The sequence below is a fragment of the Drosophila obscura genome, unplaced genomic scaffold (genome assembly GCF_018151105.1).
Source record: "Drosophila obscura isolate BZ-5 IFL unplaced genomic scaffold, ASM1815110v1 contig_208, whole genome shotgun sequence".
NCBI lineage: Eukaryota > Metazoa > Arthropoda > Insecta > Diptera > Drosophilidae > Drosophila > Drosophila obscura.
Window position 1 is genome coordinate 2210252 of NW_024542799.1, and position 26092 is coordinate 2236343.

The 26092-nt window shown below is 46.8% G+C and overlaps 5 protein-coding genes across 5 annotated transcripts; 3 read left to right on the forward strand and 2 right to left on the reverse strand.

The window, feature by feature from the left end:
• The first annotated feature begins 3573 nt into the window (after nt 1-3573).
• Nucleotides 3574-6234, forward strand: LOC111064822 (atrophin-1). Its single transcript, XM_022352618.2, has 2 exons — nt 3574-3653; nt 3714-6234. The coding sequence occupies exon 2, from the start codon at nt 4243-4245 to the stop codon at nt 5941-5943; it is 1701 nt and encodes a 566-aa protein (XP_022208310.2). The 5' UTR covers nt 3574-3653; nt 3714-4242; the 3' UTR covers nt 5944-6234.
• A 12915-nt stretch (nt 6235-19149) lies between these two features.
• LOC111064813 (DNA polymerase epsilon subunit 2) lies at nt 19150-20860 on the reverse strand. The gene is made up of 2 exons (XM_022352600.2): nt 20122-20860; nt 19150-20069 (listed from the first exon to the last, which is right to left on the reverse strand). Exons 1-2 carry the CDS (start codon nt 20825-20827, stop codon nt 19198-19200), a joined length of 1578 nt encoding a protein of 525 aa, XP_022208292.2. The 5' UTR covers nt 20828-20860; the 3' UTR covers nt 19150-19197.
• A 445-nt stretch (nt 20861-21305) lies between these two features.
• LOC111064828 (carcinine transporter) lies at nt 21306-23280 on the forward strand. The gene is made up of 3 exons (XM_022352627.2): nt 21306-22039; nt 22094-22286; nt 22337-23280. Exons 1-3 carry the CDS (start codon nt 21397-21399, stop codon nt 23112-23114), a joined length of 1614 nt encoding a protein of 537 aa, XP_022208319.2. The 5' UTR covers nt 21306-21396; the 3' UTR covers nt 23115-23280.
• Nucleotides 23280-24618, forward strand: LOC111064830 (ribosome biogenesis regulatory protein homolog). Its single transcript, XM_022352629.2, has 4 exons — nt 23280-23462; nt 23530-23782; nt 23850-24340; nt 24400-24618. The coding sequence occupies exons 1-4, from the start codon at nt 23314-23316 to the stop codon at nt 24539-24541; spliced, it is 1035 nt and encodes a 344-aa protein (XP_022208321.2). The 5' UTR covers nt 23280-23313; the 3' UTR covers nt 24542-24618.
• Nucleotides 24539-26041, reverse strand: LOC111064829 (glutaminyl-peptide cyclotransferase). Its single transcript, XM_022352628.2, has 4 exons — nt 25797-26041; nt 25325-25726; nt 24883-25258; nt 24539-24813 (listed from the first exon to the last, which is right to left on the reverse strand). The coding sequence occupies exons 1-4, from the start codon at nt 25908-25910 to the stop codon at nt 24632-24634; spliced, it is 1074 nt and encodes a 357-aa protein (XP_022208320.2). The 5' UTR covers nt 25911-26041; the 3' UTR covers nt 24539-24631.
• Nucleotides 26042-26092: the final 51 nt, after the last annotated feature.

Sequence of the window (26092 nt, forward strand, 5' to 3'; positions counted from 1 at the left end):
TGTTACACCCAATGCTACAGTTTTCCAATCCTCCCAGTCGTCGTCCTCCAACCCTCATACAATTAGGTTCTCTACCCTGTTCCGTGTCCGTCTCTGGCTCTGGCTCACATGAAATCCAATTCCAATTTTTATTTAATGCGCGAAAAGCACTTGATTGGATCCAGAGCAAGGACTCAGTCGCAAGTTTTAGTTCGTTACATACTCCAGGGACCAGGGACACTCCACTCCACTTCGATGGGGGTGGCAAGTGCAGGATGCAGTCCTTGCGGCATAGGCAGTGTAAACTTCCACTGGCACAGGATAAGGAGACTCCCAGAGAGTGCCAGGCAGCAAGAAGCTGTTTCGTCCTGGTATCCCACAAACCACCAAGATTATGGGAGACAGGCAGCGCATTAACATCAAGGAGCGGAAAAGGTGTCTGCTGTCTCCGGAATAAACGGTCCTGCGACATCGCCAAAGTTGAGGCAATTACCATTTACATTTCGCTATCTTCTTCGGGTAATTAAAACCCACCGAAGATGCCAGGAGTCGGCATAAGGAGCACGTAGCAGCTACCGCCTAAGCTCTAGTCGGTAGATGGTAATCTTAGTTTTTAATTTGCTTTGCTCTTCTTTCCTCGGATAGACTCTTTTCCCCCTTCGCATTATCTCTTCTATTGTCTATTCGTTGTCTCTCTGTTGGCTTGACTTAATCACACTAAGGCAATTTCACGCCTTTTTGCGCTTTGTCTCTGACGAGGGGAATCACTTTGTCACTTGGCAGTTTGATGTATCGACAGGGGCCAAGGCAAACAGCCAGCCCACCAACCAATCCATCCATCCATCCCCTTCTGTTTCCCTGCCCTTACTCGAGTGACAAGCCAAAATTGTATGGCAATAGTTTCAGAGATCTTCAGGGGTAGATTAGCAATTGGGTTTTTGTAAAGATTTTGTGCATCGATTTGTGTATCGGAGATTTGCGTTAATTTTCACAGAAAATATTTACTCCCAATGTGCGCCCGAATGTGTTTTTTTGGTAATTCACTTGACTTCAAATTGCAGTCACGTGCCGCATATGTGTGGATATTCCATGGTGGATAATCAATAAAAAGAACTGCAAAAAGGGATTGGGGAAATCGCTTTCAAAACAGTTTGATAGTACGATAACAATCGTAATCAGCAGAAGAGTATTATATTTATGAAGCAATGGACATTTTCGACCTCAAAGCTCTACGCTTCTTTTTCGCATAGCCCCATTATTTATCGCTCATTAATCACATCAGCTTATGGCTTCAGCTTGAACTGTTCGCTTCTGCAATTAATTAAATATAAACTAAACAATATTTTTAATGAAATGGCAATGGCAATGGCCGAAGGCAATCATGTGTTTAATATTAATTTTTGTCGACAGCCAACATGGCGGCCAGCCAGATTTTCTGGCTCCAAAATGCATCCCATCGAGAGACAGAGCGAGAGAAAGAAAGACAGAGAGAGAGGCATATATGGCAATAAATTTTAATTAAAAATGCAACTCATATGGAAAGTGGAACAATTAGCACCTGAAAATATGCAAGCATTAAATTGCTGCTGCTGTGGCAGACACAACAGCAACATCAACAGCCACAGCCACAGCAGCGACAGCCACAAAACCCCCACCACCCCCGAGAACAAAGTGCAACAAAAGAAGCGACATTTAAATAAATTTTACGTATGTGTCTGGAGCGGTCTGTGTAAACCTGCTCCACGACTGACCATAACAGACACATATTTTGTCCCGGCACTGGTCACATCCTCACATCCTGTCTGCCCGGACACTAGGGTACTGCCATCCAACAAGACCAAAAGAAATCACAAAGAAAATGGTTCACATATCGACCATAAAATGCCCAATTATGGAGCACTATAATTTCTGCAAAAACTAACACTAGAATTTTCAATCTGTAATGACCAAAAAAAATTAGGTTTTTCTTTTTTGAAATTTTTTCTTGAAAATTAGCTTAAAATTACAAAATTTAATGTTAACGTTTTTCCAACTATTACAAAAAAAAAACCTTCAACCTGCAATATCCATTTATTAGTCGCAAGAACACGATGGCAGCTATATCGACTCGTTCATTGGATGCTGATCAAAAAGATAAGCCCAACATTTGATTCTTCTCATGACATAAACTTCCACGATTACATTATACCCTTTAACACCATCATTAATGGGTATAAAAAGTTCGAGGGTACAGAACGAGAGGGAAAACGAACGGAAAACATTCAAAAATTAGTTATTTTTGCTGTCCAGCTATCGTTTCGTATACATACTCGTATTTACTGGACAGTTGAGGGTTTTTCTATATAACTGACAAATAAATATTTCAGCTGCTGGCCCCCAAAATCTTGCGGCGCTCAACAGTGCCCTATATTGTGCTATGGGTGGAATGGGAAGGTAGGGGAACCTAACGGAACCCTATTCACTGTCTGTCTGGTGTGTGTGTGTGTGTGTGTGTGTGTGTGTGTGTGTGTGTGTGTGGGGGGCAGCAATATGTAGAGGCTACGCGCAGCATATACTCAAAATCCAAAGCGGGAGCAACAAATACTCGTGCAACAACAGAAAACATGGCCACATATTCACACAATCTCAATCTCGCTGGCGCTGCTAAAAAATCGACAAAAACAACCTGTTCGGAAACACTTGCAACAAGGAAATCACAACGGCTATCACATGCCACACAGAGGGCGTCAGACAGGGACGGCAGCAGGCAGAGTGAGAGGGCAAGAGCAGCATGTCGAGGGGGTGAAAAAGAGAGCGACAGAGACACGAAGCGCCGCCCCTTTTTTCGAAATTTGCTCGACACCAAGCAGATGCACAGTGGGACGAAAGGCGGCCGCAAGGAGAGTTAGAATCGCGAGATTGGAAATTTGAAATGCAAATACAGAAACAACAGTTCACTCAGTAATACTTTTAATTTTATATTCTGTTTTATTTATTTCTTTTCAGGTTCCTCTTTGCGCTTGCTTCTAACGTTTTTGAAATATGTATGTGTGCTCCTTCTTCTTCTGGTGTGTTTACATGTGCATACATATGTATGTATGCGTATGTGAATAATTTTCCGTCTTCTTTTGTGTTTCTTTTCTTCCTTGTGCTTCTCCTCCTTCTTCTTATTGTGTTTTCAGGCTATGTAGAATGCGGGTCAAGCAAAATATCATCAAGAACCTTGAGAACATCATACTTTATCTCAGCCTCGCGCTTGCACTGAGGGCAAATGGCCAAAGGCTGTATTGGACTGCGACTGGCGTGCTTTTCAAATTTGACCGCATCTAATTTTTCCTGTAGTCGCTGGAGACGACCCGCCGCACCATTGACGAATGTTACCTTATTGGTCTGGCATTCGCAATAGCTGCAATCGTAGACAACAGTTTGAGCTTGGAAAACGCTTCCCATGATCAAATTAAGTTAAAATTTAAAGAAAAACAACACGCTGTTAGGCCTTTGGACTCCGGAAATTTCTGTGACAGCTTTGTGGACCGGAAGAGAGCTTGGCCAGGCCAGAGCTGCATTCGTTTTGACATATAAATGATATCGATATTCGCATTGAGGGTATCTCATACGATAAAATCAATTCTAATTAAATTCAGAAAACCAATTTTAATCCAATTTATGCAGAATAGAGGGTTACTCAAACAACTGTAAGATAATGGTGCATAAATATTGTTCTACCGATATTTCAACATTCACACTATTCGCAGAAAAGCTATTCTGCTTCCTCATATTTTAATACCCTAAAAAATACCGACTGGGATGCATTTTTTTGAGGATTTTCAAACATAATCAAATGGAATGAACAATGTGTAATTATTTAGTGATTCAAGGCCAATTTTACTACGAATCAGGAACTCTTTGCACCACTGTGCCCTGCCCCATATACAATTTAGATAAAATGAGTAACTTTTTCGAATGAGCCTGCCCTGCCGCGGACGCCAGCCAACCAGGTGACGCCGCGGCTTGTGCTGCCTCACACAATAAAACCACAGAATATGTTTGCCTACGGCCAGAGCAGATGGGAACCGTAGGTGGAGAAACGTCGAGAGTGCGACAGAGAGGGATGAATTGCCACGAAAGAGAAGGACGATGAGAGTGAGACAGAGAAAGAGAGGCTGTGGCATAAGGGTGTCCGTGCTCTCCTCTCCGGCAGAGGCAGAATCTGAACAGACTCTGTGCAGAATCTGGACAGATGGGCCGAGTGCCGCGAGAGTGCGGAGAGTTTTCCCAATTTGAATGGGACAATATGAGAATACGAGAATTCCAACTGGACTGACTCGGGTGGTGGCAAGTGGCAAGTGGTGGGTACTTAAGGAGGAACAGATTGCGGGCGGGCAGCAGTCGAAGCTGGAAATTCGAATCGAACGGAACGGAACGCAACGTAGCCCAGACCCACTGAGAATCGAGAATCGAGTTCAAAGCCAATTGAAGATGAATTTGCTCATGGATAGCCTGCCGTCGCATGCGAATCCTGGCTCGCGTCGCTCCACGCCGCCACAGCACACGGAGCTGAGGATCTCCACATCCTCGCCACACCACAACCAGCAGCAACAGCATCTGCAGCACAACCACACACAGCAACAGCAGCAGCAACAACACCAACACCTGCTCCAGCAGACATCCAATGTCAACCACAACAACAACAATGAGACACCCACATCGCCACCTGGTGGCAAGACCACACTCAAGCGCGCTTTTGACGTGGCCTTTCTGATGATGCCCGACGAACGCATCAAGCAGAAGCAGGCCGAGAAACAGGCCCGTCTCCAGGAGGCACTGCAGCAACACCACCATCACCACCAACAGCTGCAGCTCCAGCAGCAGCAGCAGCAGCAACAACAGCAGCAGCAGATGAACCACTATCCCACAGATCTGTCACCGCGTGCCGCTTCCTCGCAGCCACCATCGCCGGCGGCCATGGAGTACATCAGCCTGCTGGAGGCGCGTCAGCGCTATCCCCAGCTGAGCATCCGCTCGCCGCGAGTGTACGATGATCCCACTCTGGTCATACCGCTGGTGGACTCTCCGGAGGCCACGGCCTCGCCACCGCCGCCAATGCGCAGCGCCTTTACCAAGGTGGCCTCCTCGTCGTTGTCCACATCCTCGTCGCCTTCGACCACATCGCGCCTGGAGTCGCCCGTGGATGTGGGCGCCCCTCCATTGAGCCCGGATCAACTGAGCTGCCACTCGATGAGTCCGCCGCTGGTGACGCCACCGCCGCGCACCAACAGCGGCGGCAGTGTGGGAAGTGTGGGTCCGCCACATGTCGCCAATCCCATGCCACCCAATCCGATTGTGTACCACAACTTTCGGCCAGAGTACCAGTTCAACGGAGCCTTCCAGGCGGTGAATCCGATGCAGGCGCTACAGGCACAGCATCGACTGAAGCAGCACCTTCTCTACACGCGTCCTCCGGGACCGGGTGGCCATCCAAATGGTGGAGGAGGACCGGGAACGCCCTCGTCGCCGCCATCAGGTCCGCCAGCGGAGTTTCTGCATGCCGCCTATCCGGGATTCGGGCCGCATCCGCATCCATTTGCCGTGTCACAGCCGATGCAGAATCCGGCAGCAGCTGCGATTCTCTCCACGCTGATCCCACCCACACTGGCCTCCACCTTCACCCTGACCGCACAGAACGTGTGTGCCAAGTGCAACATTAGCTTCCGGATGACCAGCGACCTGGTCTACCACATGCGCTCCCACCACAAGAGCGAGGTGGCCTGCGATCCCAATCGCCGCAAGCGCGAGGAGAAGCTGAGGTGCCCCGTCTGCCAGGAGACTTTCCGCGAGCGGCATCATCTCACCAGGCACATGACGGCCCATCAGGACAAGGCCAGTGACCATCAGCCGCAGCTGGAGGAGTCCAGCGACAACGAGATCATCAATGTGGTTGGAGGCACACCGCCCGGACGGCGGATGGGCGGTGTGCCCAAATGATCGAAGCATTTCTTCGGATACTTTTAAGAACCCACACCCCACCTCATCCTCCCACACGTCATCGTTTTTGTGCCCGTAATGCCCATTCTCTATTGTGATATTAATTTTAGTTATTCCCCCTTGGATTTATGTTTTCTTTAGCCTTAAATGTAGTGCAATTTGTATCTTAAATAGCCCCCTATGTCTACGTCTATTACTGCTCAGTCTTTGCGGAACCGAAAGGTTCTCTGGTTCAATCATTGTAAAATATTAGAAATAAGTTGCAGATCTGCTAATCTTAGCATTCAATGTGTGGCTGAATGTTTCAATAAAAATCTAATTGTTATGCAAATCTTAATGGAATTGTTTTGACTTACAGTTTGCCGTAGAAAATATCGAATGCAAATTAAATGCTTGCAAAGTTTGAAGTTGAAGTTTTTCCATCTGAAATTATAAATTAGAATCAGTGTTTTGCCAACGATTACAGCCTTTCTTTGATAAAATACAGAAAATATTAATTAGTTAGTAAGAGCATTTGTCTAATAAGAGTTAAAGGCTTTGACTGATCTGCATCGTATCGTTAACTGAACCTTCGATCAATGCAACTATTAAAACCAAGTTATGGGCGTGCCTGTGGGATGTTCCTCGAAACATTTCCGATTAGGTTCATGTTAGGACTCCTCGGATTTCCGAATTGGTACAGATTTTAACCCAAAAACAAAAATCAGATATTGCAGAAGCACTGCTGTTTCCATTAGAAATGATCAATATTTATCGGCGGTGAAAAAACTTTCACCACTCATTAAATACTTCAATATGATATATTCTGTATTACTTTTGAGAAATCGCAGAACTGTTTGTTTTGTATACCCCAGCGTATATTTCTAACCCAACATATTATTCCCTTTGTAGAGCAGACCAAAAACATAGGTTCCCAGGCTTAGAAAAACACCCAAAGTCAGCGGCGGGCACAGGCAGGGCCAAAGGCATACGCCATATGTGAGCAAAGGAGAGAATATGTTCGACTTGTTAGCGCAGTGAAGCTGAAGTCGCGGGTTCGCTGGGATTGGGCGCATGCAGCAATTAGATGCGGCCACAAAAACAACGACTCTACCACGACGCCGACGCTAATGAGCTGACTGAGACGAGATTGGTCTGGGAACCGAAATGGGAACAAGATGGAGAGGCCTTGTAAAACAGTACCCGGGGTTGACTTCCAGTAGCTCATCATCAAGTGCTCGTGCAGTTTTTGGCAAAAATGAATTTCGAATTTCAATATTTCCACACTCATGCGGCGGCGGAGGGCAGTTGCAGGGGCAGGAGGGGAGACAACCCTTGTTGGGCCCTTGCCACAGTTCCCATGAGCCACGAATATGTGTAGCATGGCAAATTCCAACAAAGCGCAACGAATTCCTTGGGTGGTGGCGGCGACGGAGTCTCTGGCTCTGGCTCTGTCTATGCCCCGCCGTTGCACTCAAATGAGCCACAGCGAATCGCGTTGATTTAGCGTGGCCAAATCCTGTTAGCCCCGTGCCACAGAGCCACAGAGTCACACAGCCACACGATTCTCCCAGGACGTCTTGCTGCCTTATCAACTGATGTATCAATTGATGGCATCGCTAAACGGCAAACGTTCTGCTCCGATCCGCTCTGCTCATTGTTCCCATGATGGGATTAGCATTTTATGGCTTTGTGTTCGCTGCTTGCCACTTGATAAAGACATTTTTTATTTTTTTCGTTGGTTCCTTGTTTCCCATGAGGAAGGGAACCATATCTGGGGAATATAATCTGTGGAAATTGGGGGGGAAAACCACAAAGGTAGAGGTGGAAAGAAGACTGCTTGAGGGAGTCCTCAAGTCAGATTTGAATGATTTTTAATATTTTATGAACTTCTTTATTAGGAAGTTCTGCCAAAGGAGTTCTGGCTTGTAGAGATCCCAAAGATCTTCCCAAGACCCCCACTTCTTCTAAGGGAACTTGAGACACTTGCCTTTTGGTTTTATTTCGTATCTCACTTCCATATTTTCCACTTAAACTCAACTGCCGTTGATTTATTTTATGCATTTCCCCAATGAGCAATTCCAACTTCCTTTAAAAACAATTACAACTTCCGCCGTACACGCTGCCACAGGCCCCAGCCCCGACCCCAGCGGAGAGCCCGGCGCTCACATGAAACTCAGTTTGCCGTAAAGCAAACACATCGTCAAAATCACATTTCCTCATTTACAAGAGGCGGCTCGGGAAAGTACTAGGACTGAGGCACAGCCTCGGAGAGGAGAGACAGGCGGCAAGCAGCAGCCAGACCGAAAGACAGCCACTCACTCAAAACGACGCCCAGGGCAACCGCAACTCTGGCGAAGGCAACTCCACATAATAAGCCTCATCATCATGGTGGGTGCTACATAATAGCAGCCATAATCACATTTCATATTTATCACATTTCTACGCCCACCGAATGGAGCAGGAGCAGGAGCAGGAACAGTCGCAGGGCTCCCATCGCGCAGCGACCTGAGCCGCTTTGTTTGCCTTTCCTCCTTTTGCCTAACCTCGCAATTTGACCGTAAATAAATTGCCTGCTCATTTGGTAAGCAGTGGGCCTGCGCCTTTCCCCCTTAAACCACAGCAGCATCCAATGCAAAGAGAGATAGAGAGAGACAGAGCGAGCGTATACCCGGATGGGGTAACCAGCTCGACATCGTGTTCAAATACGTTTAAAACACAATGCAAATACCGTTATAATAGCACAGGCAACAACAAGACGGCAGTACATGATAGCTATGGAAGTCGAAGCGTTATATACACTTATATCTGAGGTAGCTGTATGAAACTGCAACTGCAGGGTACGTAAATAGCAAAACGGGGAATAAATTGTCATAGAAAAAGTTGCTGATCAGGAATATAAATCTATAGACACTTCCACAGATCTAAAGATCTGGTTCCAAGGCTTCGCAGCTTCCCTCTTTCGAAAGACCAACAAATCTATGCAAAATCAAGGCACCCTTTTACGAGGGTATAAAAAGCAGACAGCTGGAGTAAGCCCGGGCCCAGGGCCTTGGCTCCGCCTCCCATCTCCACCCTCAGACGCTCAACCCCGTAATGGATCCCCGTGCGTATGAGTGATTTCTGCTCATCTGCGCTTAAAAGTATGCAAATATTTCGGTGGGGAGCAGCCATGGGGAGGAAGGCGTGTCACAGGAGCTGACTTTCATGACATTGTTGTTGTTCGTTGTTCGTTTGCTGGTTGCTTGTTGGGTGTTTGTGGCGGGTGCCCGGCCAAAGTGTTTTTTAACTGCAGGCAATTTAATTTCCACTTGCTCCCAGGCGTTTTTAATTTCAACTGCCACTGCAATCGACGCGTCGTTGGGTTGTACGATTAGCTTTTGTCGGGGTAGGGGGTCTTTAATCCCTGTCCAGAGAAGACACTTAGTGAGAGAGAGAGAGAGAGTCACTATAAGAGCCCCAGAAAAACTGACAGCCAAGCCGCTTAAACTTTGAACTTTGTCATTTCAATTTTCGCCAAACGGATGCGCTTTGTTTCAGGCCACAATCACAGTAGAATGAGGAGCCACCAGCTGAGACTGAGGATGAGAATGAGGCCGAAACAGAGACTGAAGCTGGAACTGGAACTGGAGCCGAGGACATCCATGAGCCGACCGGAAACATTGAGCCTGACAATGCGACTTTCATTTGCCGAAAACTGCGGAGGAGCTTCACTCCTGGCACGGCCTGCCATTGTTTTGCGGTTTCGTTTGCCGTTGGCTCTCTGTCAGGTCCAAGTCCAGGACGAGGACGAGGACGAGGCTGGGAGGCCCGGCCACCAGTCCAGGAAGTTTTTCATGCGCCATGACACTTTTTGTGCGATGCGGTAGCCATTTTGTACCGTGCCAGGATACCTTTGTGCCGTACACGAGAGCCAGAGAAGGAGATGGCGATGGAGAAGGAGAAGGAGGAGAAGCAGGTCGGCTCCATTGAATTTTTCCGAATATTTTTGGATGCATGGAAGCTGTTTGCCATGCCCAAAAGACAGGCGGCGGCTTACCACAGCCACACAGCGAGACAGACACATCTACAGGGACCAGGAGCATAACCAGAAGCCGGACCAGAAGCAGAGCAACATCCTTGCGCATCCATGGCCACGTCCTGGCCGTAATTTATGATGTGCGCTTCCCTTTTCCAGCAGTCGCTCGCTCGCTGGCAGTTGGCAGTTTTTAGTTTCGCAGTTCTCGGGGCCCAAAACTCTGCGGCTGTTTTCTGCTGTCATAACTTTGGGTCGCATAATTAATATCGTAGTTGTAAGCCAGCGACGGGACTGACTTTTTAGTTGGACCGATGCACAACTTTTATGGCGGCTCCTGGTCGTGCTGCTGCCGCGTTGTTTGCTCAATTAACTTAGCAGGTAGTTAATTTTCAAAAGCCGCAAGGTAACAACAGGATATCCTGTGCCCAGAAGTGGCGTGTTGTGGGTGCTAATTGATTTATGTGGAAATTTTGCTGTGGTCTCCCCTTTAAGCTGTCTTTAAGTGCTGGTCTTTCACCCTCTCATTCTCCGTTTCTTTGGTTTCTTGGGGTCTATTCAAGCATGAAGTACATTTGAAACGCAGCCAGGATCAAGTGAGTGGAAGTAAGCAATAAGTTTGAAATGCACTTGTCTGTTTCAATAAAGAATTTTGTATGTTGCTTGTCAGGGATAAGGGTGGATAAGCAACCCTTGGGCAAGTACCAAGGAATGATCTCTGAGTATTTAACTCTCAGCAAATGAAAGACAGGAATATGTAAGTTTGCGTATATATGTATTATGTTCCTTCGCTATTTATATCATTCGACACTCAACATTCTTTATGGAAAACTCCATTTAAAAATTTATTTAAACTCTCGACAGAAGATCCTTTTGTTTTTATAGATCTCTTTATCATATTCCCGAATTATTTGTCTTCTGATCTTTCTCTGTTGGGCATCTAACATTCCTTTTATTTAATAGATTTTTTCCATTTGAAAACGCTCCATAAATATTCAGCGAAAGCCAAAAACCATTTAATTAAGTTAACTTTTATGGCTCGTAAATCAGAGCGAAACAACGTGGAAAAAACACGAACCGCGAATGTTCCATATTCATGTGTGGATGTGTGGAGTGGAGCAGCTCCATTCATACGCCGTGAAAGGTGCCGTTGGACGGGCAAAAACAAAAATTCTCGCCAAATAAAATAAATGGCATAAGTAAACGCACGACGCTGACCATGTTGTTCTCTCCTCCTTGCCCCCACACCCCCGTGGCCGTTTTCTCCTAATGTACGAATTTAATTTGGAATATTCCATTCCATGGGGCAGTCGTCGGTGGAAGGGCCTGCATATGGGTGTACACATTATGAAATTATGAGCATTAAAATGAGGAATGGCCACTTATCTAAATTACACCATGTGTGAGGATAGCAGGGGGCAGGGAAGTAGACTTGGAACTGGAACTGGAGCCTGAGTGGTGGCTTGTCATCGAACAAGTGACACACTACCCCAGGGATAAACGTTCAGGTCTGAACTCTGGCCGGGTTAAGCACTCTACCAGGCCATATATCATGGCGAATATGCTGAGTATATGGAAATCCCTGTCGCCAAGTGATAAATGAAGCACAAAACGGCAAAAATGGCAGCAATACAGCAACATCCACACATATGCCAGGTGGTAGCGAGACATAGAGCAAAGAGGAGGTGAAACCACATAAGACAGTTACATCCTTGGCACAGTCTCTCTACTACAAAAAAAAATTGTTGAAAAGAAAGATGGAACCCCACAAATATGTCATTTGACATGCTAAATATTTTGCCAGCGACTTTGCTCCCCAAAAAAAAGGTGTGCGGTGAAAAACTGTTGACTCGCACAAAAACAACAACATCATAAACCATAAATATGGGGGATATAATCTTTGGTTTTGGGGTTTAGTGTGCAGAGGGTGTAAGCGGTAGAATCTATGCATAGATACATAAATAAATGTACAGGTCGAGCGAATAATACGAGTAGAACTGTGTATTTTGTACCACAACTATGGGAACTTTGGGCACAATGAAAGGGAACTTAGGGATCACTTAAATTATTCGAAATCCCTTCTAAATGATTGGAGATAGGTGACAAAGAGTGTGAGAGTTTCACACATAAAAAATAGGGATAGTTTTTCGATTTTCAGTAATCAATCAAGAAACATTCTTTGTAGAATATTACTTGAAAAATACTCGCATTATTTTTAATCGATTTCAGCGAATCTCAAAACTTTTCAAAACAAATTAAAGATAGCAAACCGATTCATTCATCAGCTGCACTCACTCCCCCATCTCTGAGGTCTACCCACAATTGGCCAACTATTAATGTGCTCCCAAAGAGAATTTACGATGCAAACATTTTCAGATACAGCCAAAAGAGAAGCGAAAAAGAAAAAGTTTCTTTTTTAATAGTTAAAAGTTGCAAATTTGAATGGCTTGACGCGGGCGGAGATAAGAAACAGGTTCGCCAATAAATATTGACACCATTTTGTGTTTATGGAACTGGAATTCCCCTAAGAGAAAGAGAACGAGAGTGAGTAAGGGAGAGAAGGTCGGGCCAGATAACGGCGGCTATAATGTATAATGTCGCGGCACAGACAAAACACAAATTGAAACTGAAAAGTTTTCTGTTTCCTTCGTTTCGAGAGACACAGAGAGAAAGGGAACGAGTGTGGAATGCGTATCGTAAAAAATAAAATTATGCAAATTTTTATTATTTGATTATGCAAATGTTCGCGCTTGACGACCCTTGGCATAAGGACGACAATATCCCCCCGCCCCTCCACCGTGCTCGCTAACTCTCCTCTCCCTATCCCTTGTTCACGGGTTGCGGGACTTCCTTCCGCTAGGAGCGGAAAAAATCCCGACTGTTAGTTGGGTTCCCTCTTTTCAAGTAAATTTGAATTTTTTGCTGGCCATTTCCCTCCAAGCGAGGAGGCACTCCGTGCGGGGAGCAGGGGGCAATGTGGTGGGGCGCCTCTGCGGAGCATTGTCATATGTGGTTGGAAATTTTGAATCTGTTTGCAACCCCTTCGAGCGTATCCGTTTCCTTCTGTCGCGTGCGTTCCCCATCCCAGCCTCCATCTCCCCCCACCACCACTTGTCGTATGCGTATTTATATTTTCTCTTTTCCTTGTTATGCCTTACACTCATTGTTGTCTCGCTCTTTGCCGCCTCTCTACTCACCCGTTTGCGCGCGATTTGAATCTTTTAAGTGAAATATTGTTGAAATCATTTATGCTCCAGTGGGCGAGGACTTTTTGGATGCCAGTTAGGCCACACGTACACCTCGTATTCCCTAATTGATAAACGCAACTCCCCGGAGAAGTCACGCAAAATGTGTTTAAATCTTGGCAGAAAAAAAAACCAACATAACAGATAAAACTTGAACATAAAGTTTTATGAGTCTTGGTCTGGTAATCAGGTTGAGTAATTACCAAAACGTGCCCAAGAAAGAGTTAAAGGAGAAGTCGGAAGATAGAGTTTTTTGGCTGAAGGAAACTCTTGAAAGTTATTTTTTTATAAGGCCAGAGTGGCGAGGAAGTTTTCTGTGGCTAAATAAATATTGAGAAAAATTTAAAAAAATCAAAATCAAATCTGCTACTCAAATATGTTAAAGTTTTAGCATAGCTTGGAAACTTATGAATGAATATTCATAATATTCGGATTAGCTTGTCTTTGTTTTTGGTTGCATTCGGCTGCATTTAATACTGATTATCCACTCAAGAAGCGATGCTTTAAGTTTAAGGAATAAGCTTTTAAACGCCAGAATAAGGGGGAATACCAGAGAGAGAGCAGAATTTACTTTTAAAATGTTACCAAAATTTTCACATAAAAGTAGAAAACGCATAGTGCCCACATTCAGTAAGTAAACTTTCCAGCATGTAACAGTTTTCCGAACCACAAACAATGTACAAAATTTGTAATCTGACTGGCAAACAACTGCCAGGAGTGGACCTCACTTATGGCCAAACAAATGAGACTCAACTTGAGGAGGAAATCCATCAATCATCTGGACAACAAAACATAAATCAAGCTAAGAGTCAAAGTCGGGCTAAAAGGCAGCGGGAAGTGGTTCAGTGTCGCCCGCAGGCAACTATTGATGGGCAGGCGAAGACCCATCAGGATGATGAGCCATTGCCGGGATTGAGCAACAATCGTTCAGCTTAAGCGTCACTTCCGGCATGTCCCAACCCCCGATCCCAGGCCCCGATCCCACCCAGATCTATTATAATAAACCAGCAAATACTTAGAGCCCGAGAGGGGACCAAGGAGCACACTCTTTTGTGTGCGGCAGTCTGCTTATTTACGCCGCATTGTATGTAGAAACTTACATATGGGTGAGCCTCCAGGCCAGCTCGCAGCTCCGATTCCCAGCTCCCAGCTCGAGCGGTGAGAGAGAAAGGGAGGAAGGTAGGGGAAAGGGGCGTCCATACGGCGGGACACACATCACACATGTTGTTGCGAGTACACACGTATGTTGCCTGCAAGCGATAGCGTCGGGACGTCGCCATTTTTTTGGCAGCCATCTCTCCCTCTCTGCATCCGTTCTCGTTCTCTCTCTGTGCTCTCTCTTTCTCTCTCTGTCTCTTTGGAGGCACACAATCTTGGGCAGCAATCGCAGGCGGCACATATGTGCAATCATGTGCAGGCGACCCATGCTCCATGCGCTCCACACTCTCCACTCCATGCTGTTGCCCCCCAATCAATTTCCTGTCTCGCTTCAACTACATTGTGGCGACTCCATTTTGGCATTTGCCATTGGCGCTCCGCGTGGATACGCCTCCTGGGCAGGACGGCGCATGCTCAGTGCTTCCGAGAGTAGCGTGGTCGATGTCGAATTTCGAAAGAGCACACACATCCTGGTTCCCAGATTCCCAGCCGTACATGCCACATGCCGCATCTGCTTAGTGTCAAATGGGAGCGGTGCGAGCGGATGGCGGATGCCTTTCCAATCAAAACTCTAGATAAGATAGGACTGCAGCCAGTACGGGGGGCAAGCTGCACTTGTCCAGGAAGCTGTCCTGTCCATAAATCCCAACAAGAAATCATGAGAGCGTTAAATTGAAACTTTGGATTTTACGCAGCTTAAGTTTTTTAGCAATTATAATAGACACGGCATCGGGGCAGAGATATGACAACAGTGCAAAATAATATACGAGTATATAGCGGAGAAAAAAAACAGGCGTTAACACTTGTCATTCGGTCGACAGGAATATGTCACCTGTGCCCGGCCTCGGCACATTCAACCCCCCCGATTCCTATAGGCAAAGTCAATCAACACTCTGGTTTCACCCTCATCTATAAATCTCAGTCCAACACACAACAACAACAACAAAAAAAACAATCTCACATAAATTCCTATTTATGGCCCGACCATTTGAACCTTTTTGTGTGCCCCTGCCCCGTGCTCCGGCTGAACGCACACACAATCAAAAGTCGATTAGCATTCAGAACAGACCAGAGATCCGTGCAGAAGCCAGCGGACAGGACCCAGTCCCAGACCCAGACCCCGTTTTGCAGGACAAGCTACAAATAGGCAAACGCAGGTAATCGCATTTCATATTGCAGCTTCTGCCGCCGAAACGAAACCAATTTCCCAAACCAACCCCCTCCCCATCCCCCGCCCAACTCGTTCTGGAAAATCTGCTGAAAACACAATGAAAATATTTTTGCCATGTCCAGAGGTGGCACAGGGATGGGTTGTAGGATGTGGCAAGCGACTCTATCTCTTCTTTCCCTGTGACAAGTACAAGCCACTTGTGCGTTGATGATAATTTTCGAACCATTTTTTGGGTGGTTGTGGACTGGAGTCTGGGTTCTGGGTTCATGGTTCTGGGGTCTGGGGCCTGGTACAGAGATATCCCTGAAAGCGGCTTATGTCGCCTGTGGTGTGTGCCATTGTGCTGACAAGGCTGGAGGAGCTTTTGTCTTTCGGCCCAATGGACAGCCCAGCAGAGCAGAGTCCTGTGGAGCACTGTCATGCCCATTCAGGTGATTTATGCAGAGTTTTAATTTGAAAAGCAATCAATTTTCAAAGATCTAACCAAAAATAGTTATTCGAATATTTTCTTGATTTTTAAGCTGGGGAAAAATGTTCAAAATTAAATATTGGTTCTAATAAATCGTAAATCTATTCAAATTCTGAACCACAGTTTTATATCGCTTCTACAGCGCGTTCTTCTCCAGCAATAATTAAATATTTAGTAATAGTCCAAGTCTCATTAGGATCATTAGAAGGCAAAGCTTAAAAAACACAAAATTCAATTATGTCAAACATCCAGGACTTATCTAGATGCATTATCCTGGGCTAATGAGCGGCTCTTAGTCGGGCGGGGTATGGTGTTCTTATCTGGAGAGCCACGGACAAAGGAAGCCACAGACGTAAATGAAATCAATTAAAATTTATCACATGCCAGTTGGTTCCATTAAGGCGACACACACGCACCGAAGACGCACCGTTGCCGCGTGATGGTCCCCAAGGTGCAATTCGTTAGCCATTTCGAGGACAATGGCGGTCAGGATGTGGCTGAGGCTGTGGCTGTAATTTGTCCTGGCGCCGCGTTTGTCGCTTTAAATAATAAAAACATTTGATTTGCCAACTTTGGCACGTGGCAGGACCTTACCAGGAGTCACAGGACTCAGACTGCGACTGGCTGAGAATGCGCAAGCAAATCGCAGATAAAGCCAACGCGTAAATTAATGGGCGGCACGTGTCGAGGCTGCTCGTGTGGAGAGGATTGGATTGGATTGGTTTGGTTTGGTTTGGCTTGGGATTCAATCGGATGACTCTGCTGTGTCCACTGGCTGGGTGGGTGGTCGGACGACACGACGGCATGTGTGGGAGCAGCTTATGGCCAGCAAATTATCGACTCTACTTATACTGGTGTGTTGATGGCAAGTGATGAGCTGACCCCCAGAGTGTTTGCTCTGCGGCTGATAATTGAGGCGTAAATGTTGGCACACGTCCGGGATAGCGTCCGCAGCACGTCCGGGGCTTAAGTTGATACATTGTTGCCACACTGCCACTGCCAAGTGGAGTTTATGAAGCGGTTTTACAATGTCCCAGCTCACTCTGACATTCACATTCATTGTTTTAGTATGACAACAATGTGGGATGATAACCCCATCAAATTTTGATAGGGAAATACGACCATCAGCTAGCTATGCGGGTATGCAGCTCATTGTGCAGTTCATAAAAAGTTAATAAACCCTTGGAAGTATCAATGGCTGCACAACAAAAGAGTTGGCCTGGCCCCTTAAATAAAAGCGAGCTTTTGATTTTCCAGTTGATGTTGTGGTTTCAAAGTGCCCGACCAAACCTTTGACCATATGCGCTGAAAATTATCCAGAGGAAAGTACCTCCCTATGATATAGAAAGAATACCCTTAAAATGGCAGTTTATTCTTATGCATAAAAAGAATATCTGCGTAAATAAAACTGAAATCGGTCATAGCTTAGCATTTCGCTATTATTCTATCGCATAAATATAAAAAATATGGCACAAATATCAATACATTTATATTCTTTCGTGGAATACCTAAAGATATATCATCATAGTTCCCCCAGAAAGAGTATAAGTATAAACAGGCAACGATTAAAACCACCCCAGTGAAAAATCGCATAGCTCAAAGAAAGTCACACCACCAAAGGCAGGGATTACTTTCCATGGATGGATTTCCAGTGAGGGGGACGCCTGGCATATGGCCACTTGGCAGCGTTCAAAAATCAACGAAGGATATGCTAACAACACCAGAGAGGATGGGTTAACAATTGTCAAATAACCACAGGACATGCACATGAATGCTTCTCCTGTGTGATTTGTGATTGCATGTGTGCAAGAAAGGACACCCAAAGGTGGGGATGGATACGTAGGACGGTCGCTTTGATCCTTGATTGGACCTGGACCCACTCGAGGGCCCATCTGGACCAGAGTCTAACTGACTGACTGACTGACTGGGCTGAGTGATTGATTGATGAGCTAAGAAACACAGCCTAGCCGTGGCGACAGATTTGAGAATTCCGCATCAGCGAATGCTTTAATCGAGTTAAGGGCGCAACCGACTTGAGCTTCAAATTAAATGGTGTCAATGTCAATGGTGTCCTGCCATAAAAACTGATGACCAGCACAGATAAAATGGCTTTTATGTTATTGCTCCACTCCAAGCCACGGCCCCAACTGCAGACAGCGACCGCAAAACAATATTTAAATTTCAAAAGTTGCGAGTGTACGAGTTAAATGAAGCAGAAGCAAGATTGTTGTCACAGGCGAAAAAAAAAAAAAAAAAAACATTTTTGGAACTCGCTTCGATGGAGGGGTGGATGGAAAACAAAGACAGAGAATAAACGGTTAAGGCAGCAGTACAAAACATACACTTTATATATATATTTGTAGCACTCTAAGCAGACCACGCCCATTAAATTAGATTGACACTCATGGCGGACACATTTTGGGAAATTGATCCCAAGGACCTGCTGGCCAGGAGGAGAGCATACAACTATCCAAGTTATCGTCATAAATCATACATCAACAGGATGGGACGGAAAACAAAAAACCCTCCCAGGCACACACGCCTCCCCATCTGTGACAGCAGCGCTAGCTAATGATGTCTTAAAAAACGATTCAGGAACTGGTCATGTGACACGACACCAAATGTGGGGGAGCCAATCGATGTCCTCAGGTCAAACGCATTATCAAAATTGCCGTTTCAGCTGCCGAGAACGAGGGCTAGGAGCAGATCCGTAGAGAAGGCTGTGCATGTCTGGGGAAATTGAATTTCAACGACCCTAAATGGGTCGCACCAGCAAAACCTCCGCAACAGAGTAACAATATTTTTCCAAATCGGCTTTAAGTCATGAAAAATAATAGACAACCCAAACCCTCCAACCATCCAACCACTGCTCAACGAGGCCGAGTAGTAAAAAGCAGATTGCGAGGCGCGTCAGCCAGGCCAAGAGACGATTGTGGAACACATGCTGTGCGCATATGATGACTGACTGACGACGACGATGGCGATGGTGATGATGATGACGGCTTTGCCGCTTATCAACAAGGGAACACGCATGGGTGGTAACAAACAACGAGAGGAGCAGGCTGGCCAAGCAACATGTGAGGATTAAAATATACAAGTAATATATATGATACCAAAGTAATTGTTCCAAAAAAAAAACACCACCACCAGAGAGAACTTTCAAAAGTAGTTCAGGTATACAGGTATATATTTAAACAGAAACTCAACTCACATTCGTCTACTCCACATCGTCCGGTATCTCCGAGTCCTCAATCGTTCGCGTTGCGGGTATATAAACTTTGAAGGCAAACTTGGACTTGACGAAGGAGCCGGTATTGAGCACAGTGCAACCATGCTGGCTGCTACTGAAGCTCTGACACGAATCACCAATGACTATCAGATCCGGCAGCGGATAGAGCCACAGGCCCGGATCATAGTCCCAGTGCACAGGCATGGCAATGGGATGTATGGGCACCAGGTGACCCTGACACACAATGGTTCTCGAAAAGTGCTGCTCAATTTGGGATGTGTCCTCGGGAAAGTGCAGCGTATTGCGGCAAAACTTCGCCATGAGATCCAAGCGGCAGACAACGATCTGTTGCGTACAATACTGAAGCCGGCAGGGATTCGTTGCCAACTGGGTGCGCGGCCAGGCCTTGAGCAGCCCCGCTGCCAGGCATTCTGGTATCGGAGCCCGCGGCAGAATGTTTGGCGCTGTTGGATCCTCGGCGGAGGGCACTAGAATCAAATCTGTTTGTTTTTTCAGCTGTTCACAGCCTGCTGCCAGAGCACCCAATGCATCCAAATACTGACGCATTTCGTGATGGTTTCGGGTGCTGGCCGTGAATGGTCCCATGAGCACAATGGCCTGGGGCGGGCAGGAATCGTAGCCGACAAAGAGCTGGCGCAGCTTTTCGATGACCACAGGCAGATCCAGACGCACATCAGACAGAAATACAATCGTGGTTTCTGTATTGGTGCGCTCCAGCTCTTGCAGGCGCGGAGAGTACTTCAGAAGCTTGCTGGACTCGCCGCCCCAAGTGTTGGCTGTGCCGAAAAAGGCGCGACTGCTGGTAGCAGGCTCAGCAGGTGGAAAGCCCAGGCCATCAACTGGAAAAAATATACAATTAGCGATCTGATGGAAAGCGACATACTGGCATACCTTTCAGCACGCCATTGGAATAGTTGCCCTCGGCCAGCACAAAGCAGCCCTCGCAGAAGAAGCCGGCGTGGAAGCGAGCTCCACTCAAATCCAGTTCGATAGAGCCAGTGGGATCTTCCACATAGAACTTGCCCTCCTTCAGCTGGGTAAGCAGTCCCAATACCACAGCCTCCCTCATTGTGGAGGTGGCCAGCAAGTTCTCTGCAAACTGCAATTTGAACTTTTTGGCCTGGGCGTCCGCACCGACGCCGTCCTGGATGACCGCCGGAGCAAACAAATCGTGGCGCAGTGTCTTTTGCAGCAGCATGGCATAGCGCTGCTGCATATAGTCAGACTTCATGCGCGGGGCGCTCAACAGCTGACGCGGCGTCACATCCGGCTCGAACTTCTTGATGCGTGTGTTGTACCGATACCGGGGCACTGTGAAAGCATCAATCAATGCGAATACCGTCTCACCCTCGTCCAGGCCCACACGATTCAGCTCATTTATGGCCTTTTCCAGAGCCGCGCGCTCAACGTGCGGCGTCGCCAACTTCTGTCCCTGCAAGTTCTCGGTGATCACAGTCAGCCATTTGTCCCGCTCATCCGCATCAAAGGGCAGCAGTTGCTCGGCCAAATAAGTACTGTGCTCCGACCGAATCAGAAAGCCGCATAGCTTAAAATTATTTGCAATTCTTTTTCGAAGATAAATTAATTCCGCGTCCATTCCCGCGAATTTTTTGATTCGGTATATACCCTCAGGAATATACCAAAATATAATTATCAAAATATACCGTAAATATACCGCACATATACTGACAAAATGCGTTCATATTTCTCGTTTTTGATATTCGGTTTAATATTACTAGCTAGTTGGCCCTCTCAGCCCTAAACAAATAATTTTATCCAATTCCTCAATGAATTCTGTTCAGGATTGGCTAGTTTTCAGAACTTTTCTGTATTGGATTCGTTACATAATAAGGTTCAAACAAAAACGGCCAAAGCATAAATCTTTTCTGTTCACCGGAATGTGACGTCAGTGTTGCTGGTCAACCAAGTTTCTTCTATTCTATCTACCACCACAATTTGAGAGCGAATAATATCGATAGTTTTGTTGGCGGTCATTTTAAAGTACTTCAAAAAAATAGATTGGGACTTATATAATCGAATCGAAATAAACCGCAAAATTCAAGTTCAATTTGGTTAATTTCAAGTTCAAACGCAATCAGGGTTGCTTTTGCTATACAATCAAAATTGTCGGTACCAAGTCGGCGCCTTGAGCAAATCCTTTTCAAAATGTCAGATAAATGCATGGACTTTAACGAGTTCTTACCGTACATCGGGGAATTCGGAGCCTATCAAAAACGCCTTCTCCTGTACATGATGCCATTTTCCTTTATGTTCGCTCTCATTTACTTGGCGCAAATATTCATATTACTTGTACCCCATGATCATTGGTGTCGCATCCAAGGGCTAGAGGGCTTGCCGAAAGCGAAGCAACTGGATCTTGGAATCCCGAAGGATACGGACGGCGTGTACGACAGGTGTTCAATGTACGATGTCGACTATAAGCTGCACTCCAATGCCACAACTGCAAATGAGAGTTGGCCAAAGATTAAGTGCCGCGAAGGTTGGATATACGACAAGAGTCAGGTGCCATATGACACCATTTCCACGCAGTACCATTGGGTATGCCAACACCATGACTATGTCGCCTACGCGATCGCTGCCAGTTTTGTGGGCTCGATGTTTGGCTGTCTGTCCCTCGGATACGTGGCAGATCATTGGGGCCGTATTCCTGCGTTGTTTCTGGCCAATGCATGTGCCTTACTGGGCGGTCTTCTGAGTGCCGTCTGCACGAACTTTTACACCTTTGCAGCGGCCAGTGTGCTGCAGGGTTGGTCCTACGATACCTGCTTCACCGCCATTTACATACTAAGTGGGTTAAAACTTCCAATTTCGACGGTACAGCTATACTGATATTTCATCCTAGTGATGGAGACTGTGGGCCCAGAATATCGTACGCTGACAGCCAACCTCTCGCTGGCCACTTTCTATACTTTGGGGGCGTGCGTACTCCCCTGGATAGCCTATGCCTGCAACAATTGGAGGACATTCGCTGTGGTTACCTCAGCGCCCATAATTATATTGAACTTAATGTGCCTGATAATACCCGAATCCCCCAGGTACGTTATTCTCCTCATTCTGATGCATTAATGAATCATCCTTTACTCAGGTGGCTGCTCTCGGTGGGAAAAGTCGAGAGGGGATTTAAAGTTATCAGAAAAGTGGCCAAGATAAATGGTAAAACGGTGCCCGAAGATGTATTGGCCGCCTTTCGGGAGTGCAGCGAAATAGCCTACCACGAGGAACAATCAGCTAAAAAGTACACTCTACTGGATATTTTTAAGAGCTGCCGAATGGGTCGCATTGTGCTGATACTGATCCTGAATTGGATGATTATAGCGCTGGTGTACGATGCTCATGTGAGGGTCATCACCAATGTGGGAACGGATATATTCGTTTCCTTCTCGCTGGCAAACCTCACCGAGCTGCCGGGTGGACTGGTTCCGCTCGTCCTGCTGGATCGCACGGGGCGCAAGATCATGCTGTTTACGGTTTTACTGCTCTGCTCCCTTGGCAGCCTGCTGGCCGGTGTGCTGAGCAAGAAATGGGATATTGCTATAGCCGCCATATTCGGTCGACTATGCGTTACGATTGCCTACAATGTGGGGGAGCAGTGGGCGGCGGAGATACTTCCGACTGTGGTGCGGGGACAAGGACTTTCCCTCATACACATTATGGGAGCCGCTGCAGCAGTAATTTCGCCATTTGTGGTATACTCGGGTGACTACTCCGCATCGCTGCCAATGAAAATACTAGCCGGGCTGGCTGTGATTGGAGCTGTTTTGGTCCTGTTTTTGCCAGAAACTACAAACGTTGCGCTGCCGCAGACAATAGAAGAGGCGGAGACTCGCTGGGCGCAGAAGTTTTGGTTTCCCAAAAAGAAATAATTCTCATTCAAATAACATTTTGGCGCGTCAATAGTTTCGTTTTACAACACTGAAGTGTAGTCGAATGCAACCATAAACGCCGTTTATCGCACAGAAATATCGCATAAGAAATATATGTATCGATATATTGATAAATCAATTTTAACATCCCTATAAACAGCACGTGTATAAAAAGAATTGCTGTTTATTTCTGCTCAAAATGGATGTTGTCAAGGAAGTTTTAGCCAAACACCAAAAGGAATTGGAAAAATACAAGCCAATTACAGTAGACAAGCACCTGGAATGCCGCCTGGATGTGGGAACACTACTGATTACAGATCCCAATGACTTTGATGACCGAGAACTCAGGTAAGAGAATGTGCTTCCTAGGATTTCATAGATCACCGGTACAACATGTCATTTTCACTACTCACAGGGACAACAGAGAGGAGTATTTGACTGCCCTGACACGAGAGAATACCCAGCTGCTGCTCAATGCCATTTGGGAGCTGCCCACGGAGCGTGTGGATGAGAGCATTGTGGCCAAGCTGCCGGAACCAACAACAGTCCTGCCGCGTCTCCGTAAAGTACCTGGCCCACGCCCGCTCACAAAATGGGAGAAGTTTGCCAAGGAGAAGGGCATCACCAAGAAGAAGCGGGACAAGAAGACCTACGATGATACGCTGGATGTAAGTTATGACCACTTCAGTGACCTCATCGGGCTAACACGCTAATCTTTGGCAATGCAATTCACAGAAATGGGTGCCCACATACGGCTTCAAGCGTGCCGAAGCTGAGAAGAGCAAGGACTGGATACTGGAGGTGCCGCAGAATGCGGATCCCAACACAGACATGTTCCAGAAGAAGATCGATTTGCGCAACGAGAAGGTGGCCAAGAACGAAATCCAGCGAATGAAGAATATTGTGCGGGCCAGGAAGGTCGATATGCCGCGCAGTGGCTATCTCGGACCAGAAGCAGCCTCGTCCAGTCAGCTGCTCACGGCGGTTACCGTGGCCAAGTCTTCGACGGCCTCCGTCGGCAAGTTCCAGAACAAGCTGCCCAAGGAGAAGGAGGCACGTGGTCTGGGCGTAAAGGAACTGATACCGGGTGGCAAGCGCAAGGCATCGCATATCACCAGCAACGAACGGGAGGCCAATTTGGATCTCATCAAGAGTGTGCTGCACAAGAAGCCCAAGCTGAACGTGGACAAGGCGATATCGATGCAGAAGGAAGAAGATCGCTTGGCGTAAGTTGCTGCCACGATTATGACAAACTTTAACTAACTTTAGCCACTCCTTTCAACAGGCGCGAAGCTGAGGGCGGACCTGCCAGAAAGGCCAAGCCAAAGGGCAAAGGCAGTCGCAAGGCGGTGGGCAAGAAGCCCAAGGGCAACCACGGCCAGCGTGCACCTGGCAAAAAGACCCAGGCTGGGCGCAAGCGTCGCTAGAGGATAATCAAAGGGCTTAGGACCATTTTAATAACAGAAAACAACATACACTTATGAATAATAAATGATAGACATAAGACAAACCTGAATCTATGTTCGATAGAAGCGCAAATTGATGGGTGCCGTATGTCTCACCAAATATTCGTAGACAAAGTTGCGGAATACGCGATTGAAATTCCGTATAGATGGCCAGTGGAGATTGGCGGCGTTGTCTTGCGGTGTATGCCAGGTGTCCGGGAAAGGAGTGGATATCAAGTGCAGTATGGGCACATCTGAGGGAAAATCAGTATCACATTCAGAATTGTGGGATTATCTGACGGGGGGGTAAAAATCAAACTTACTCTCCTCCAAAAACGGACGATGGTCATCATCGACAAAGCCCCCGGAAATACGATTTAAAAACATATTATTGTTGCCCTCCAGCCGACCAGCAGCGCGCAGGGATTTCTCAATCTGCACCAGGCTGGAGTGCAGGCCATGGGTGTTCTCATAGAAGCTGGAGAACTTTGGATTACGTGCACCAATGAGGTCGAGCAGCACAAGCACCTCAATGCGATCGATATTACGCGGCGCCAGCTGTGCTTTGCCTGCAGCAGTAGGCGACGACTGTGATCTGGTGGGTGTGCGGGCCAATTTAGAAGCCAGATGCTTGGATCCATAGACTGAGTCAGCGTTAGTCCATTCCTGGAACGCCTCCTCACCATCAAAGAAGATGAGCTGCAGCGGAAAACCCATCCACCCATTAGTCAATGTGCTCCGCTCTCTCCCACTTTCAAAACTTACCATTAGCCCAACATCGTTGCGATTGCGAAACTCTTTTGTTAGATAACTGCTCAGCGTCTTGGCTGTGTTCAGCAACAGAGCGCAGGGCACGGCCGAGTCCGTGGCTCCCACAAATCCGGGATCATTGGCGAAGTACTTGCTGTCGTAGTGGCAGGCCAGGGCCAAGAAGTTCTGGGCCCGCGGATTGATGGTGCCGACGACATTGGCGAACGTCAGTTCTCCGAACACGGGCACACGCTGCTTGAACTCATCGACTTCCGTTTGGAAGCCAAGGCCATTGAGTGCCTGCACCAGGTAGTCGCGCACCTGTTGATGCCCACGGCTGCCCACGACGCGTGGCACCAAAATCGAGTTGAGCGTTCGGTTAAAGTGAGCCTCATCGTCGCTCCATGTCGATGCAATCTGAAATGGAAATCGGTAATTACCAGCCGAACTGTGACTTCCCACATGAGTCACAATGCTCCTCTCTTACATTCCCGCCCGCTTGGGCTTGCTGCGGCTGCTGTGCGTGAGCGGAATCCGTGGAGAGCAGACAGAGGCAGAACAAGCCCCAGATCAATGGCAGCGACTTGGCAACGAGCTCCATCTTCCACAACTGTAAGCTTTGCAGGTTGGCGTCACATTGACTTGGACCCCAACGCCAGAAAAGCAAACTTTACCGCTTTATGATTTTGCTGTGGCTTTTCGATTATGTTTTCGTCTCTCTTGGCTGGGGGAATCGTGAAAGAGAAGAGAAGAGAGAAGAGAGAAAGAGAAGAGGAGCTTTTA

Coding starts and splice junctions, on each gene's coding strand:
- LOC111064830 (XM_022352629.2), top strand. CDS start 23,314: ATGGATGTTGTCAAGGAAGTTTTAGCCAAACACCAAAAGGAATTGGAA. Junction 23,463..23,529: donor TTTGATGACCGAGAACTCAG/GTAAGAGAATGT, acceptor CACTACTCACAG/GGACAACAGAGAGGAGTATT. Junction 24,341..24,399: donor AAGGAAGAAGATCGCTTGGC/GTAAGTTGCTGC, acceptor TCCTTTCAACAG/GCGCGAAGCTGAGGGCGGAC.
- LOC111064828 (XM_022352627.2), top strand. CDS start 21,397: ATGTCAGATAAATGCATGGACTTTAACGAGTTCTTACCGTACATCGGG. Junction 22,040..22,093: donor CACCGCCATTTACATACTAA/GTGGGTTAAAAC, acceptor ATTTCATCCTAG/TGATGGAGACTGTGGGCCCA. Junction 22,287..22,336: donor ATAATACCCGAATCCCCCAG/GTACGTTATTCT, acceptor TCCTTTACTCAG/GTGGCTGCTCTCGGTGGGAA.
- LOC111064829 (XM_022352628.2), bottom strand. CDS start 25,910: ATGGAGCTCGTTGCCAAGTCGCTGCCATTGATCTGGGGCTTGTTCTGC. Junction 25,727..25,796: donor AAGCCCAAGCGGGCGGGAAT/GTAAGAGAGGAG, acceptor TTTCCATTTCAG/ATTGCATCGACATGGAGCGA. Junction 25,259..25,324: donor GCAACGATGTTGGGCTAATG/GTAAGTTTTGAA, acceptor TTTCCGCTGCAG/CTCATCTTCTTTGATGGTGA.
- LOC111064822 (XM_022352618.2), top strand. CDS start 4,243: ATGGGACAATATGAGAATACGAGAATTCCAACTGGACTGACTCGGGTG.
- LOC111064813 (XM_022352600.2), bottom strand. CDS start 20,827: ATGGACGCGGAATTAATTTATCTTCGAAAAAGAATTGCAAATAATTTT. Junction 20,070..20,121: donor TTCCAATGGCGTGCTGAAAG/GTATGCCAGTAT, acceptor TATTTTTTCCAG/TTGATGGCCTGGGCTTTCCA.